This window comes from Oreochromis niloticus, linkage group LG3, assembly GCF_001858045.2.
Source record: "Oreochromis niloticus isolate F11D_XX linkage group LG3, O_niloticus_UMD_NMBU, whole genome shotgun sequence".
In the NCBI taxonomy this organism is placed as follows: domain Eukaryota; kingdom Metazoa; phylum Chordata; class Actinopteri; order Cichliformes; family Cichlidae; genus Oreochromis; species Oreochromis niloticus.
Window position 1 is genome coordinate 73,256,328 of NC_031967.2, and position 14,818 is coordinate 73,271,145.

At 40.0% G+C, this 14,818-nt stretch overlaps 1 protein-coding gene and 1 long non-coding RNA gene across 2 annotated transcripts; both read left to right on the top strand.

The window, feature by feature from the left end:
• Positions 1-12,467: 12,467 nt before the first annotated feature.
• Positions 12,468-13,541, top strand: LOC112846545 (zinc finger protein 724-like; the record flags this gene model as incomplete). Its single annotated transcript, XM_025906136.1, has 1 exon — positions 12,468-13,541. A coding segment is annotated over one exon (1,074 nt), but the record flags the coding sequence as incomplete, so codon positions are not given.
• Positions 13,542-13,785: 244 nt separating this feature from the next.
• On the top strand, positions 13,786-14,491 carry LOC112846551 (uncharacterized). Its single transcript, XR_003219558.1, has 2 exons — positions 13,786-13,845; positions 14,092-14,491. It is a non-coding gene; the product is annotated as an uncharacterized LOC112846551 (long non-coding RNA).
• The last annotated feature ends 327 nt before the right edge of the window (positions 14,492-14,818 follow it).

Here is a 14,818-nt window from a genome sequence, read left to right on the forward strand (position 1 = left end):
GCCTATTAGTTTTATTTTCGATGCGCTCTGAGGTCATAGCAAATTAGAACAAACATCCTACTGAGTGATTTTGCAGAACTACCTTCTATTTATAGAGTTTCTAATTATTTGGCATTATTGCAGCAAACCAGCCTATGAAATGGATGAAACACATCGTGACTGGGTTCCAGCGCTACATAAGGGACCTGCTTCAAACATACCACCATGCCAATCAGATTACTTCTTCCATGTGAGGGTGAAGAGGTGACCCTTCTGGATAAGATGGTGAAGGTTTGCTGCGTTTGTTGAACAGTGTGGTAGTAAAACCAGGGAAAATGAAACTTGCTCCTGTTAAATATTCTTAAGTCTTTTGCTGTATAAATAGTGGTATTTTTTTTTTCAAAAGATGCAGTAAATAATGTTAGTAGTGGGTGATATCATGTAAACACTTTCATGATTTTATGTAAACATTTTGTCTTTTACAAACTATAAATGACATGGATTCTACACTGTAACGGATGTGATGTTCTATAAAGTGGTTTTAATAATAAAAAAAAAGAGGCAAAAATTTGTTTGTTTCTTTATTGAATTTTTGAACAGTGGTACTCAGTCAGTACATATTCAGTAAATGCAAATTATTTACATGGCAGTGCACTTCAGGCATAAATCTGGACCCCTAGATAAAACATTATGGCATTATAGCAGTGACAACTCCTCCACAGTAGCAGGTGGGATTTTTCTTTTTTGAAGGTATCCTTTTACCTTTCAATACGGATGGTCTGTTTATGTTTTGATCAAGAGCCTTTTTTTGGGCAGCTGAAGAGGAGAAGTCTATCTTATGGCCAACCTCTGGCTGTATCTTGGTCATATTACCAGGCAAAACCCAGTATGCAGGTTCATCTGTAACAGTCCTTGTGCCACAGATCCGCACTTTTGCTTCTACATTAAACAGAAAAGCAGGGACATGGGTGCAGGTCTCCACGACTCCGGCCATACAGGTGCAGTGGGTGGCTTCAACCTTCCCTGTGATGCTCACAGTGACCCATGGCTGCAATGCTGTTCATTCAGTCTTTGAGAGTGCAGTACCTGAAACACAGACAAAGTTCATTTAAAGACAAGAACTATGAGCCAAGGCCGACATAAATGTGTTTTATCTACTTTATCATAAATGTAACAGTGTTTAGAAAGTTGGCACATACATGTAATTTTTCATTTCTTTATGTGTCCATCTATAGAACGCTGCATTTTATAGGGTAAATCTGCCTGTTTTCTGTCAGAAACCTGCCTGCAGAAAATGAACCTAAAGTATGTAATGCAAGGATGTAATCACTTTAGAGATGGAGAAAGCATAAAGTGACAATTATGAATCACTTAATATGATAAGGAGTTCTGCAGGTCATTAATCAATGTATAAAATTAAAATAAAATGTATTTTTAGTGACACAAGATACAAATATTGAAGCAAGATGTATAATTAGAATTATTTATAATAAATATGAAGAAATCATTGCAATTTCTTTAACCATAAAGAATAACTATATCCTTCAGGACAATGTCACATCAGTGCACTGAACTCACTATGTTATCCACCTAACAGAGCCTCCACATGTTCTCACTGTAATTTCACCCTCATGAATGAATTTATGCTGCACTAATCTGAATGTTTGCAGGGAAATCAACCGCATTTCACTCGCAGTACTCGAGCTGACTTACCTTTGTTTGAATGACGACTTGTACGCGCTGACTCCACAGATAAGGTACGAAAATATGTCAGGCTACGTCAGTAGCGGTTGCTCTTCAGGGTTTCTACTCCATGGCCGTGTTTCATACGGGTCCACATTTCCAATGCACGCTATTTTCTGCAAGTACCGCTGCTTCGCCTCTGGACGCAATCGGACTCTATACAGTCCATTCTCTTTTGAGCTGCTTTTAAGCATCTTGTAATCGTCGTTCCAACACAGCGTGTTTGTTTTGATTCGTAGACCCCGAAAATGGTGCCGCGCTCCCACAATGCATTGCGGCGTGACGTCAACTCCAAAGCCCTATACAAGTCAGAGCTTTATAAAAAAAAAAAAAAAAGAATGTTGTGTTTTCGGAATTGGAGTTGTAGTTATTTTTACTTTATAGTGTTAAGATACTACACAGGCCAATGACTAGATTTTTTTTAATTTTCATTGTAAGTGGGCTAAAGAAGTTAATTAAAAGTAGTCATAAATGTAAATGCTGTAATTTGATTATTTTAATAAACCATGTAACTTGGATGGATTAGATGCCGGCGTGACCACAGTGCACACGTCTGATGTCGCTCACAGTGGTCCAAGGGATCGCTCAGGGAGTTTGTGTGTTCGCTCAGACACGTGAAAAATTAGAGGGAACATTGGTTATGAACAGCTGATCGGATCGGCAAAGCGTCTTTCTGGAATATTATGTTTTCGTTGCTGCAAGTGCTTTTTATGCAGTTTTTGCAAAGCTATATGTGGAAGGAAACTGTGACCTAGGACAAGCTGATGGCATAAGATGTAAGTACAACTCCTCCGGTTTCATATGCAAAAAAATTATTGCGCTAACTTACGTGGTTGCAGTGCTACCGGGATTTAAAAATAGTTACGCAAAATGGAGCATGTCGCTCCGACCGGCTTTAAAGGGTTAAAATATGCTCAACAAGTGTCAGTCCCATACTAAACACACTAATCTGGCTAAGTGTTTTTTGCTCTCCCACAAAACCATCTTCACCTGTGTCTCTTTCTTCTCTCTGTACTAAAACTAGAACCTCTGTTGTAATTTAACACTCAGTGTCTCCCGTGTTGGGTGATTCTCTGCGTTCTTCCTCCTCTTCTTGCTTCAATCTCAGGGGTAGACTGCCCTGAGATATGTTTTTCCACTGACTAGGGGATTATTCTGCCCCTGCAGTTGAGATTTGAGATGGACAGTTCCGATATTAAGTATTGGCCCGATACTCACCAAAATTACTCGATCGGTTATCGAAAAGAAATACAAAATTTAATCCGATCCTTTAAATATCACAAAAGCACTTCACAAAAACTTGCGACATAGCGTAACCCAGCTCATAACCATAGCACGTCGGAGCAGCATGCGTCACGTGATAGAGCAGCTGTGGCGTAAGAGAGCTGTCGGTGGTCTGGTGGAGCATTTGGAGCATCACTACGAAACCAGCATTTCATCTCAGAGAAAGCTGTCCCAGAGAAAGCAAGAAAGCATTCCCACACTAAGCTTAACAACCGATATATGGAGCGACTGCCTCTTCTTCTCTCCCCTTCCCTCTCCTGTTGCTACTTCAATCATGAAACTGATCAATGATCAGCTGGTTAGCTTTTCTGTCGTAGTCTTGGATCCTGGACCCGACCTCACGCATGCAAAACCAGTGTGCTGTGCTGTGCTGTTTCTCAACAATGACGTGCATTTTTGGAGATGTGTTTGGCAAATAAACAAAAACGTCATATTGCCAGAAGTGTCATCACTAAAAACACTGTCGAAAATCAAGCCTTTTATCATCACAGTCTTGGTCTGCCAATAAACAATGGCCTAGTTTTTATTTTTATCTTTTGTAAAGACAGCATCTGTGAGGATCTGCTGTTGCTACTTCAATCATGAAACTGATCAATGATCAGCTGATCGTCTGACTTTCATCCTAGATGACTTTTATATCTCGTCGGGACTGGATTTTATTCCTGATGGAAACTTGGCTTGGACGCGGTGAGTTTTCTTCTTTCTCTGAACTCCTTCCGCCCAATTCTTAATTTTTTCAGCTCTCCCCAGACCAATGGTAGAGGTGGAGGGCTAGCTTCAGTATTTAAAAGCAATTTTCGCTGTCGGCAACTGCCACCTGTTTCATATGCCAGCTTTGAGGGGCAGCTTTTGGAAATGAACTGCGCTCCATCAGCTGTCTGCGCGGTGGTTTATCGTCCACCAATATGCGTTAAGGATTTTGATCTCAATTTTACTGACTTACTGGGGAATCTTATGTTAGGATAGGACCGTGTTTTAATTGCTGGTGATTTTAACATCCATGTATGCTGTGAGACTGGACGACTAGTAAAAGATTTCCTTGCCCTTATTGACACTTTTAATCTCACTCAGTGGGTGAGTGATCCAACTCATAAGAAAGGTCATACACTTGATCTGGTGCTGGCATATGGTCTTCATGTCTTTATTACAGAAATCAAGGACTGTGGGATATCTGATAATTTTCCAGTTATGCACAGTGTGTAACGTGGAGTTGGACAGTGAGCGACCTGTGCATCAGATGCGCATGATAAATTCAGTAACTGCTGCTCGCTTTTCCTCCGCTTTTACTAACTCGGTCCTCTGTGATCCCAACCCCGGTGCGAAACTATCAGCTGATGACCTAGCTAACCTTTTTAACTCGATATGCTCCACTATCCTTGACTCTGTTGCTCCACTAAGGACCAAACGCACCAAATCTTCACATCAACCTTGGCTGAATGAAACCACCCGCGCTCTCAGACGTGAATGTCGACGTGCAGGGGGAAAATGGAAAGAAAACAAGCTCCAGGTGTCTTTGGGCATCCTGCGTGACTGCTTAACAAAATATCAGAAAAATGTTAAAGCTGCAAAATCTGCTTTCCTATCCGGTGTAATTTCTACCAACTTTCAAAAGCCCCGAGTTCTTTTTAATATTTTTAATTCTGTGATTAACCCCTGTGCCACTGTTCCTATGGAGGCTTCCTTTGCACTTTGTGAAAACCTTTTGAATCACTTCATTAAAAAAATCTCAACCTTACGAACACTGTATTCCCAGGCAGTGTTAGATCGAGATCCACCTTGTAAATGCTCGGCTGTTTTTCAGCAATTTGAGCCTTTGACCTTTTCTGCAATGAAGGAAGTAATTGATCACTTAAGACCGTCTAATTCCCCACAAGATATTCTTCCTTCTCGCCTCCTTAAAGAAACTGTTCATGCCATTGGGCCTAGTATTTTATTTTTATTAAATACTTCATTGTCAACAGGTTGTGTACCAGCTGTTTTCAAACATGCTGTTGTGCAACCCATTACTAAGAAGAAAATTCTTGATCCAAATGTACTTTCAAACTTCAGGCCAATTTCTAAACTCTCTTAAGGTTGTTTTCAAGCAACTTCAGACCTTTTTAGACACTCATGGCATTTGTGAAGTGTTCCAGTCTGGTTTTAAATCTCTTCACAGTACTGAGACTGCGCTTTTACAAGTTTTTAATGCTCTTCTTTTAACTGTCGACTCAAGTTGCTCTGTTGTTTTAGTCCTTTTAGATTTGACTGCTGCCTTTGACACAGTTGATCACAGCATTCTTTTATCGAGACTTGAACACGTTGTTGGTCTAAAAGGCACGGTTTTACCATGGTTTTATCATGGTTTAAAACCGTGCCGTGTCAGAGAGGTCTTTTTCTCTTCCTCCACCCCTGTGTGTTGTGGTGTACCACAGGGGTCTGTTTTGGGTCCAACTCTGTTCTCCTTGTACATGCTGCCTTTGGGATCTATTTTTAGGAAATACATTCCCTTTCATTGTTATGCTAACTTTGCACTGTCCACTTTCTGCTGTGACAAAACAAATTTCCGATGTGTGGGACTAATAAAGGTTATCTTATCTTACATTAGTGACTAACCTCGTATTGTGAATGGATTATCTCAGTTGTTCTCCCCTACTGAAGTTTGGTCCATTTACAGCGTATTTCCATGCGATTGCATTTGTCAAAAAAAACATCAGGAACTTTTATCGAGTAGAAAAAAGTTGGTGTTCATCCTCCAGCCTCAATGTGATATGCTTTGTTATGCTAACATAGCTGTATCGCTAGCGATCACTAGCACAGCATTATGTACCAGCTAGCCCAACTTCAGTAACCCTACAAAGTTCACTGTTGTGTAGTTTTCAGTCTTCATTTATGTTGGAAGTGATAGCAGAGCTGTATGTTTTATTTTTTTACAAAAATCTCTGTCTAAACATGATACATCATGTTTAGGTAACTAGCAAAACCAGCAAGCCAACTTCCTGCTCATTTCCTGCTAACTTCTAACTTCGTTAAATTTAATAAATCCTTTATTCATGAATGCCTGGATGTTGAACTTAATTGTTACACCTGGTGAAGCAGCAGCACTCATCATATTATTAAAGATGGAAGAACTTAGTTTTTAACTCTGTTCGTTTGACTTTGGGACGTTAAGGGGACGTAGTTTTGGACCCAGATTACTATGAGTCGTGAGACTCCTGACTACGGTAGCTGTAATGCTCCGACAATCCATCAAGCGTTGCGGCTTCGTAGCTTAGCAAAGTCTACTAAAACAGTTTTTGACAGATTTTTGAGCGCCATTGATAGCTTTGTCTTGCACAGACCTATTGCTGGAACGACAAGACATTCCACTACAATGGCAAAAGCAAGACGCAAGTCACCAGAGCTCTTTGTGTAATCTCGTGCACGAGGGACAGAACTGTGAGGAGTGCCGTTCCTTCAGCTCGGACCCCAGTCACTCTCAGTTAGCTCCCCCGTAGCACTGCTCTTTATTGAGGTTACATTAATATGCATAAGTTCATTAACATATGACGTCTTACATAGGCATACATATGAACAAAGTGTACGTCTGTGTGTGTGTGTGTGTGTGTGGGGTGGGGCCTCAAGATGTGACCCCGTGAAGACTCACTTAGACCTTATAGCGCGAAAAATACGGTAGATTACGTCAATTAAGCATTATAAGGCGGAGGGTGGGGGGTGGTTTCCTATTATTTTTGCTAAGAGTTTGCAACTATCTTAGTTGGGTTGTTTAAAATTTCTGCTAAGTACTGTTTAGAATACCAGAATAGGGTGTGGAGGACCTTATATTGGAAAATATAATCATGAGAGAATGGTGATCTCAATTCTATGCAAAAAAATTCGTGATTCTCATTTCATGCAAAATCGTGCAGCCCTGGCATCATTATCACATTTTAAAGAAATATAATCTACTTAGTTTTAAGAGTTTTAATCATGAGTTTTCTTAAATTAGTCTTTAAATGTATACGGGTATTTTTGAAAACGGAGATTTTCCGTTTTCGGTTTAAAAAATAATTTGCAGTCTCTCTCTTGGTTTTTTAACCCTTTAAAGCCGGTGGGAGCGGACACGCTCCATTTTGCGTAACTATTTTTAAATCCCGGTAGCACTGCAACCACGTAAGCTAGCGCAAAAAATGTTTTGCATATGAAACCGGAGGAGTTGTACTTACATCTTATGCCATCAGCTTGTCCTAGGTCACAGTTTCCTTCCACATATAGCTTTGCAAAAACTGCATAAAAAGCGCTTGCAACAACAAAAAGATAATATTCCAGAAAGACGCTTTGCCGATCTGATCAGCTGTTGATAACACTTCCTACGTCCATCAGCGTGAACTATCGCATGTCCGCCATGACCTGCCCGAAACGGGAACTGACGTCATTTTGCGGATATGTACTTTTTTACCATCGGGGGCCGTATGAGCCTATACTTGTGTTTTTAAAAGTTATCTTTGACTTTATGAATTTCTGTGTCGTTTCTGGGATGCTTAGGACTCATATTGCACTGCTGGAAATAGTTTATTTTGATGCATATGCTGTTATTTTCCAAATTTGCATTATAATATTTATTTTCGTTTTTCCTGCAGTATATGAAAATTGGTGTATTTCAAAAATAAAACTATGAAGACACTTAAAATAAATTTCCTGTGGTGGGAAACTATTTTGTGCAACTTTTTCGTATTTACAGTTTTGAGGGATAAACCTCTTAAATTTCTCTAACTAGAAATATAAAAACAAAGACGATTTTCAATTTTTTTGTAGCTTATTGCATTTTTTTTGCAATTTATGTAATTACTATGCACCTAATGCAAACATAATATTAAAATTTGGGCTATAATGGTTGTATTGATGTATATCAACTTGAAATGCTCCCAACAATGGCACTACAACATGTAAAAATATAATATAAGCTCTGGCGGACTTAGTTCTATGGTAGGTCTTAAAGGGTTAAAATGTCCTGCATGTGTGAGTTGCTGAAGCATATGTCGCGGTTCCCCCCTTTTGAAAACAAAAGAATGATGGGACTGAGGCAATTTTCCCTCAGGATGGCCAGGCATCGTGTGCCGGAGATTTAGCAAAACTCACCTGAGGAATCCTGCTTGACAACGCCACATTTTTATGGAAATTTTCAAAATTGGCTGCAACACACCCTGTGAGCTGGATTTGAAGTGGGTTTAATAAACACATTACAATTTGAATGGAAACATGCCAGCCAACACAAGGATCATCTCGGAAATTCGGCCGCCACCCTTATATCTTATATACACCATCACAGACACTCTCAAACAAAGAACATTCCACAGCACATCATGCATACCTAAAGCTTCAGTCCAGCTCATCCTTGACCTTCTCCCACGCTAAGAAACGTTATGACCACCCGTCACCTCCCTTAAAGCAGGATGTCTGGAGATCTTCCAGTTTACGATGGGTCCACTGTGAAGGTGCAATAACATGGGGCCCACTTGTGATAACATTCTACATGCTTGCATACAACTGGTGAACACTAAAGTGAGGAAATAATATTACTATTACTAATGTGATATGATTTATAAGAAGAGAAATGTGGCACTACAACATGAATAACACAGCGCTGGTAAATACACACAGAAATGAACATCTACAAGATTAAGTCTGCATGGCCCACAACCTCATGCGACCCTAGGATGTCGCTGTCATCTTCCTGCTCCTGGAAAAACATACATACATCCACCCTTTCCTTGTCTGCTTGGAGTAGGTGCAATCTGCGCATCAGTGTCAAGTCAGTGAACCATTTGTCCCCATTATCAGTCCAGTCAGTCCCCATTGTAATGTGGAGAAGCTCACTTTACGATCATTTTCCAGCAACACTGTTGTATAGCACTTTTAGTTCCAATCATGCAAGCCTGCTTAATGGACAGCAGATTCTCAAACAAAACTCTCAGTGCACTCCTCAAATGTGAAAAGAAAAAAAAAGAAAAGAACATACGACAAAATATAAAAATACGAAAGTCTAGTTTTAGGACTTGCCAAAGCATACTCGTCTCCTTAAACTGATAAATCAAACCAAAACTTATTGAGAGGTTCCAGTTGATAAAAAAAAATAAATAAAAATGTAGCCGCCAAATAAATCCCCAAAACATTCATCCACCAGCCACACACATTTCACACAACCCTAATGTCCTATTAGATAATAAGTTTCTTCCCATGTAACCAGCTGTATGTCATGGTAAAGCCTCCCCCACACATTTGAATTTGAATGTATTTATTTAAAAGGGACAGTGCAGTTTGACATAGTCCAAATACAAAACATGAAACTGATGTAACGCACATAAGTTTATAGCTATTGCTAATTTTCAACAATTGTCGCTTTTTCGGCTTACAATCAAAATAAATACATTTTACCATAAAACATACATTTTCATAAAGCCAAAATACATCGTAAATACAACAGATTGCAAGCCTTTATGGAAAATGCCGACTGACCAAATTTAGATCTGCGATATGATATCTTGCAGTTTCCGTTCACCATGCTTCTAGTAATACGATTACTATCTTGTCTCTGGATGTATCTATTAAGACACTCTGGGGCCATCCTATTTATACATTTAAAGACTAATTTAAGAAAACACAAATGATTAAAACTCTTAAAACTAAGTAGATTATATTTCTTTAAAATGTGACAATGATGCCAGGGCTGCACATTTTTGCATAAAATGAGAATCACGATTTTTTTGCTTAGAATTGAGATCACAATTCTCTCACGATTTTCTTTTCCAACATAAATATTTATTGCACTTATTAACTGCACATCAACTTCGTAACAGTTGAGACTGAACATAAAAACATTAAATGTCTCACTTGTCTACTCTTACGTACAAAACCTTAAAATACTTCTAACCTTAACATTTTGAACAGTATTCTTTCCGTGTGTAAGGTGATGAGAGAGGTAGGTAATGGGTATGTTTCTTAAAATGTAAACCACAATTATTAACAAAATATAACGCTTAGTTCAGCTGGACCATAAGTCTGTCGTTGCAGCAAAATGTTGTACTGCTTGTAATTCCGCCTCCACTCTTGCCCGACACTGGGTGTATAGAGCAGGTAGTGCAACATTTGAAAAATAGTTGCAGGACGGCACTGTGTAGCGTTTGTCTAGGGCAGGGGTCCCCAATCCCAGTCCACAAGGGCCGGTGTCCCTGCAGGTTTTAGATGTGTCCTTGATCCATCACAGCTGATTTAAATGGTTAAATGACCTCATCAACATGTCTTGAAGTTCTCCAGAGGCCTGGTAATGAACTAATCATTGAATTCTGCTTGTGAGTTAACCTAGCCAACCACACTGTGTGTTGTTAGCACCTTCAACATGGACCCCCTCGTAGGGCTGTGCGATATGACCAAAATCTCATATCCCGATATTAAGACATCTATCGTCGATATAACGATATAAATTACAAAAATGTAACATTTCCTGTAAATTCTGTGAATCTCGGGCATCTCGACTTGCGTGAAGTGTTTCCAGCTGGGCGTCGTGTACCTGCAGTCGAGTGTTTTAACTGATGCATGGAACTATACATTTTTAGACGTAAGTTGTAACGGCCGCCGTTTTCTTTGTGAGTATTTATTACACAGCGTGCTGCGGGGAAAAGTCTGTTCTAACGTTTGACTCTAAGGTTTATTTTTTAGCACCTGGCGGCTCTTTTTTGCTTCTCATCCGTTAATACTCTGCATCTTTCACGTGACTCGTTTTATTTTGAAAAGCCTCAACAGGATCTTGAGCTTTATTGTGAAAGGTTTATGTGGAAAATAAACAAGCGGACACGCCGTGGTTTTACCGTCGTTGTTGCTAACGACAACGCATAAAAAACAAGCGCTTGTCCGTCTGTAGTGTGGTTATATTAAATATAAGAGAAAGAGAGAACTTTAAGAAATTAATATAGCCGCTACAGTGACCATCAAAATGATGAAAAAATATTGCCATAAACAGTTTATTTTGCGACACCACGAAACAAACGATAGCGTAAAATGAAACGATAGACGTTTTTCTATCGTCATCCGATATATATCGTTATATCGAACAGCCCTACCCCCTCGTGATGTGTGCCACCTCCTCTATGTCCTCTATTTGTACCACCATATGTAGAACCACAATAGCCACACACATCGAAATACAGAATTCTTAGATGCTTAGATGATGAATTGTAGAATAAATTCTCCATTTGTAAAATAATTTTAGAATTCCACATTAACAAAGAGAGTTTCGAAATGTTTTTTTAAAAACCTCATTACCATCCTAGGGGAGCTAGGATGGTAATGAGGTGCTTGAAATGTTGTAGGTGGCTGAGTTTATACTGCTACCATTGAGACAGGACTCCGTCTTTGTGGATCTATGGAAGTCCATATATACAGGGCGTAGCATCCCCTGGGTAAAGGCGGTGATATGCAGGGGGTCAGGGGTTTTTCCCTTTCAAGTTGTTGTAGGCAACTGATGACTTCCTATTTGTAGTTGTTTCTGGGGTTTCACCTTGAAGCTTCATAGGTATTGTTGTCACTGAGGAGTTTAGTCATGTTTATTTGCTCTGCTTCTTTTTGTCAGGGATAAAATACATATATATACTTTTTGAGTCTGGTGGTACAGCAGAGGAACAATTTCAGCCATTTGGACTCAGCTCAGCCACTACAGAGGAAACAATGACTTCAACACAAAAGGTGAGAAAAACATCACAGTTACACTGTTATTGAAACTGTGTGTACAGCTGGTTGGTATTTAAAAACCCATTAACAGCAGCTTTATCTTTTCCATCCTGGGCTCCTCCATATATACAGAATCTACATTCACAACCAAAAACCACAGAAGTTATAAGAAAATACAAAGATCATATTTTCTCTACACACTTTGAAACAACAATATCATCAGTTGAACTCACAATTTTTTATGAGTAAAAGATTTTCCCTACTGATCAATATTTCTTCAATAATGTCATTTTCATTACAACTCTCATTGTAGCACATCATTGTAATGTGATACTATCACCAGAAGGTGGTGGTAACACAGCTACAATGTGTTTTTGTTGACATGTTTGATTCCACCAATGGAGGGAGTTTCAGTTTGTTCCACGACTGCATTTCACTCACTGCCTCTGTTTGTATCTCTGTCACTGCAGGACCAACATGGAGCAAGAAGTCAGCGCTCTCAGGAGGCAGACAAACCTCACAGAAGAAAGGGAGAGAAAACCTACAGCTGTGATGAGTGTGGGAAGTCTTTTACCCGCACTGGACACTTAAAAAGACACCAACTCATCCACAGTGGAGTTAAACCTTACAGCTGTGAGTTGTGTGGAAAGTCTTTTACCCAGGCTGGACACTTAAAAACACACCAACTCATCCACAGTGGAGTTAAAGCTTACAGCTGTGAGTTGTGTGGAAAGTCTTATACTCTGGCTCGATGGCTAAAAAGACACCAACTCTTCCACAGTGGAGTTAAACCTTACACCTGTGACTTGTGTGGAAAGTCTTTTAACCGAGCTGAAAGCTTAAAAACACACCAACTCATCCACAGTGGAGTTAAAGCGTACACCTGTGACTTGTGTGGAAAGTCTTTTACCCTGGCTCAAAGCCTAAAAACACACCAAGTCATCCACAGTGGAGTTAAAGCGTACAGTTGTGACTTGTGTGGAAAGTCTTTTACCCATGCTCAAAGCCTAAAAACACACCAACGCATCCACACTAGAGTTAAAGCTTACAACTGTGACCTGTGTGGAAAGTCTTTTACCCAGGCTGGAAACTTAAGAACTCACCAACTCATCCACAGTGGAGTTAAAGCTTACAGATGTAACCTGTGTGGAAAGTCTTTTACCCAGACTGGAAGCTTAAAAAAACACCAAGTCATCCACAGTGGAGTTAAAGCTTACAGCTGTGACTTGTGTGGAAAGTCTTTTGCCCTGGCTCAAAGCCTAAAAACACACCAAGTCATCCACAGTGGAGTTAAAGCGTACAGTTGTGACTTGTGTGGAAAGTCTTTTACCCTGGCTCAAAGCCTAAAAACACACCAACGCATCCACACTAGTGTTAAAGCTTACAACTGTGACCTGTGTGGAAAGTCTTTTACCCAGGCTGGACACTTAAAAACACACCAACTCATCCACAGTGGAGTTAAACCTTACACCTGTGACTTGTGTGGAAAGTCTTTTAACCGAGCTGAAAGCTTAAAAACACACCAACTCATCCACAGTGGAGTTAAAGCGTACACCTGTGACTTGTGTGGAAAGTCTTTTACCCAGGCTGGACACTTAAAAACACACCAACTCATCCACAGTGGAGTTAAAGCTTACAGCTGTGAGTTGTGTGGAAAGTCTTATACTCTGGCTCGATGGCTAAAAAGACACCAACTCTTCCACAGTGGAGTTAAACCTTACAGCTGTGAGTTGTGTGGAAAGTCTTTTACCCAGGCTGGAAACTTAAAAAAACACCAACTCATCCACAGTGGAGTTAAAGCGTACACCTGTGACTTGTGTGGAAAGTCTTTTACCCTGGCTCAAAGCCTAAAAAAACACCAAGTCATCCACAGTGGAGTTAAAGCGTACAGTTGTGACTTGTGTGGAAAGTCTTTTGCCGTGGCTCAAAGCCTAAAAACACACCAAGTCATCCACAGTGGAGTTAAAGCGTACAGTTGTGACTTGTGTGGAAAGTCTTTTACCCATGCTCAAAGCCTAAAAACACACCAACGCATCCACACTAGAGTTAAAGCTTACAACTGTGACCTGTGTGGAAAGTCTTTTCAATATCCACATCAGCTGAAAAAACACCAACAGATCCACACCAGAAAGTAAACTCTACAAGTGCAGTTACTGTGAGGTATGTATTTATTTTTATCTTGTAATTTTAACCTGAGTGTTTGGAACATGTTTGATCAGTAAACTTATGGAGTTATACTGAATGAACTGTTTGGAAAAATGAAGAATCATTTTCGCTCAGTAAGCTGAGTGTTATAATGTAAACAGTAAAATATAATTGGACGTTGGCAGAGATGCTCTTTATTTCAGGCGACGTTCAGGATAAAAATGTTGAAGGAATTCCCTGACTTACACTGTCTTTGTTTAGAAGTGGAGCAAAGCACATGGATCCACTTCTCAACCCTGTCGTCACTGTGGTGGTGGGAAAGAGTTTCTCTGTGACCTTTGTAGAAAAACTTCCAATCATCAACGGGACCAAAAAACCACATCAACATAGCCACACTGGAGACAAAATGAACTACTGCAAAGAATGTGGGAGAGACTTCCACACACCAAGTACATTAAAAATACATGAACTCTTCTACAGTGGGGTCAAAAAGCACATCTGTGACCAGTGTGGGTCATCCTTCACCACTGGACATGAGCTCAATGAAAAAGCATAAGCGAATCCACACAGGAGAGACACCATACAAGTGCAGACACTGTGACAAAAGCTTCTCACAATCAGGTCATCGTAACAAACATGAACGTACACACATGGAAGTGAACTTCAGCTGTGACCAGTGTGACAAGAGCTTCAGGAATCTCAGTTCATACTCCGAACACAAATGATCCCACGCTGTAAATAAACTGTTTCACTGTTACCAATGTGCAAAAACATTCACTTCATTATCTGCTCTGTGCAAACATCAGCCTGATCATTCAGGACTGAAATCACTGGATCACAATGAATCTGAAGAGAGAGAAAGATCCTCTTCTGGTTTCAGGGTCAGACTTAAAAACCTTGAGATCAGGCTCCACAGAGTTCAGATGGAATCTCCTGTAAAGAGTGTCAGCTGATGTCACACTTGGATCTGATGAGGTAGCTCTGATTT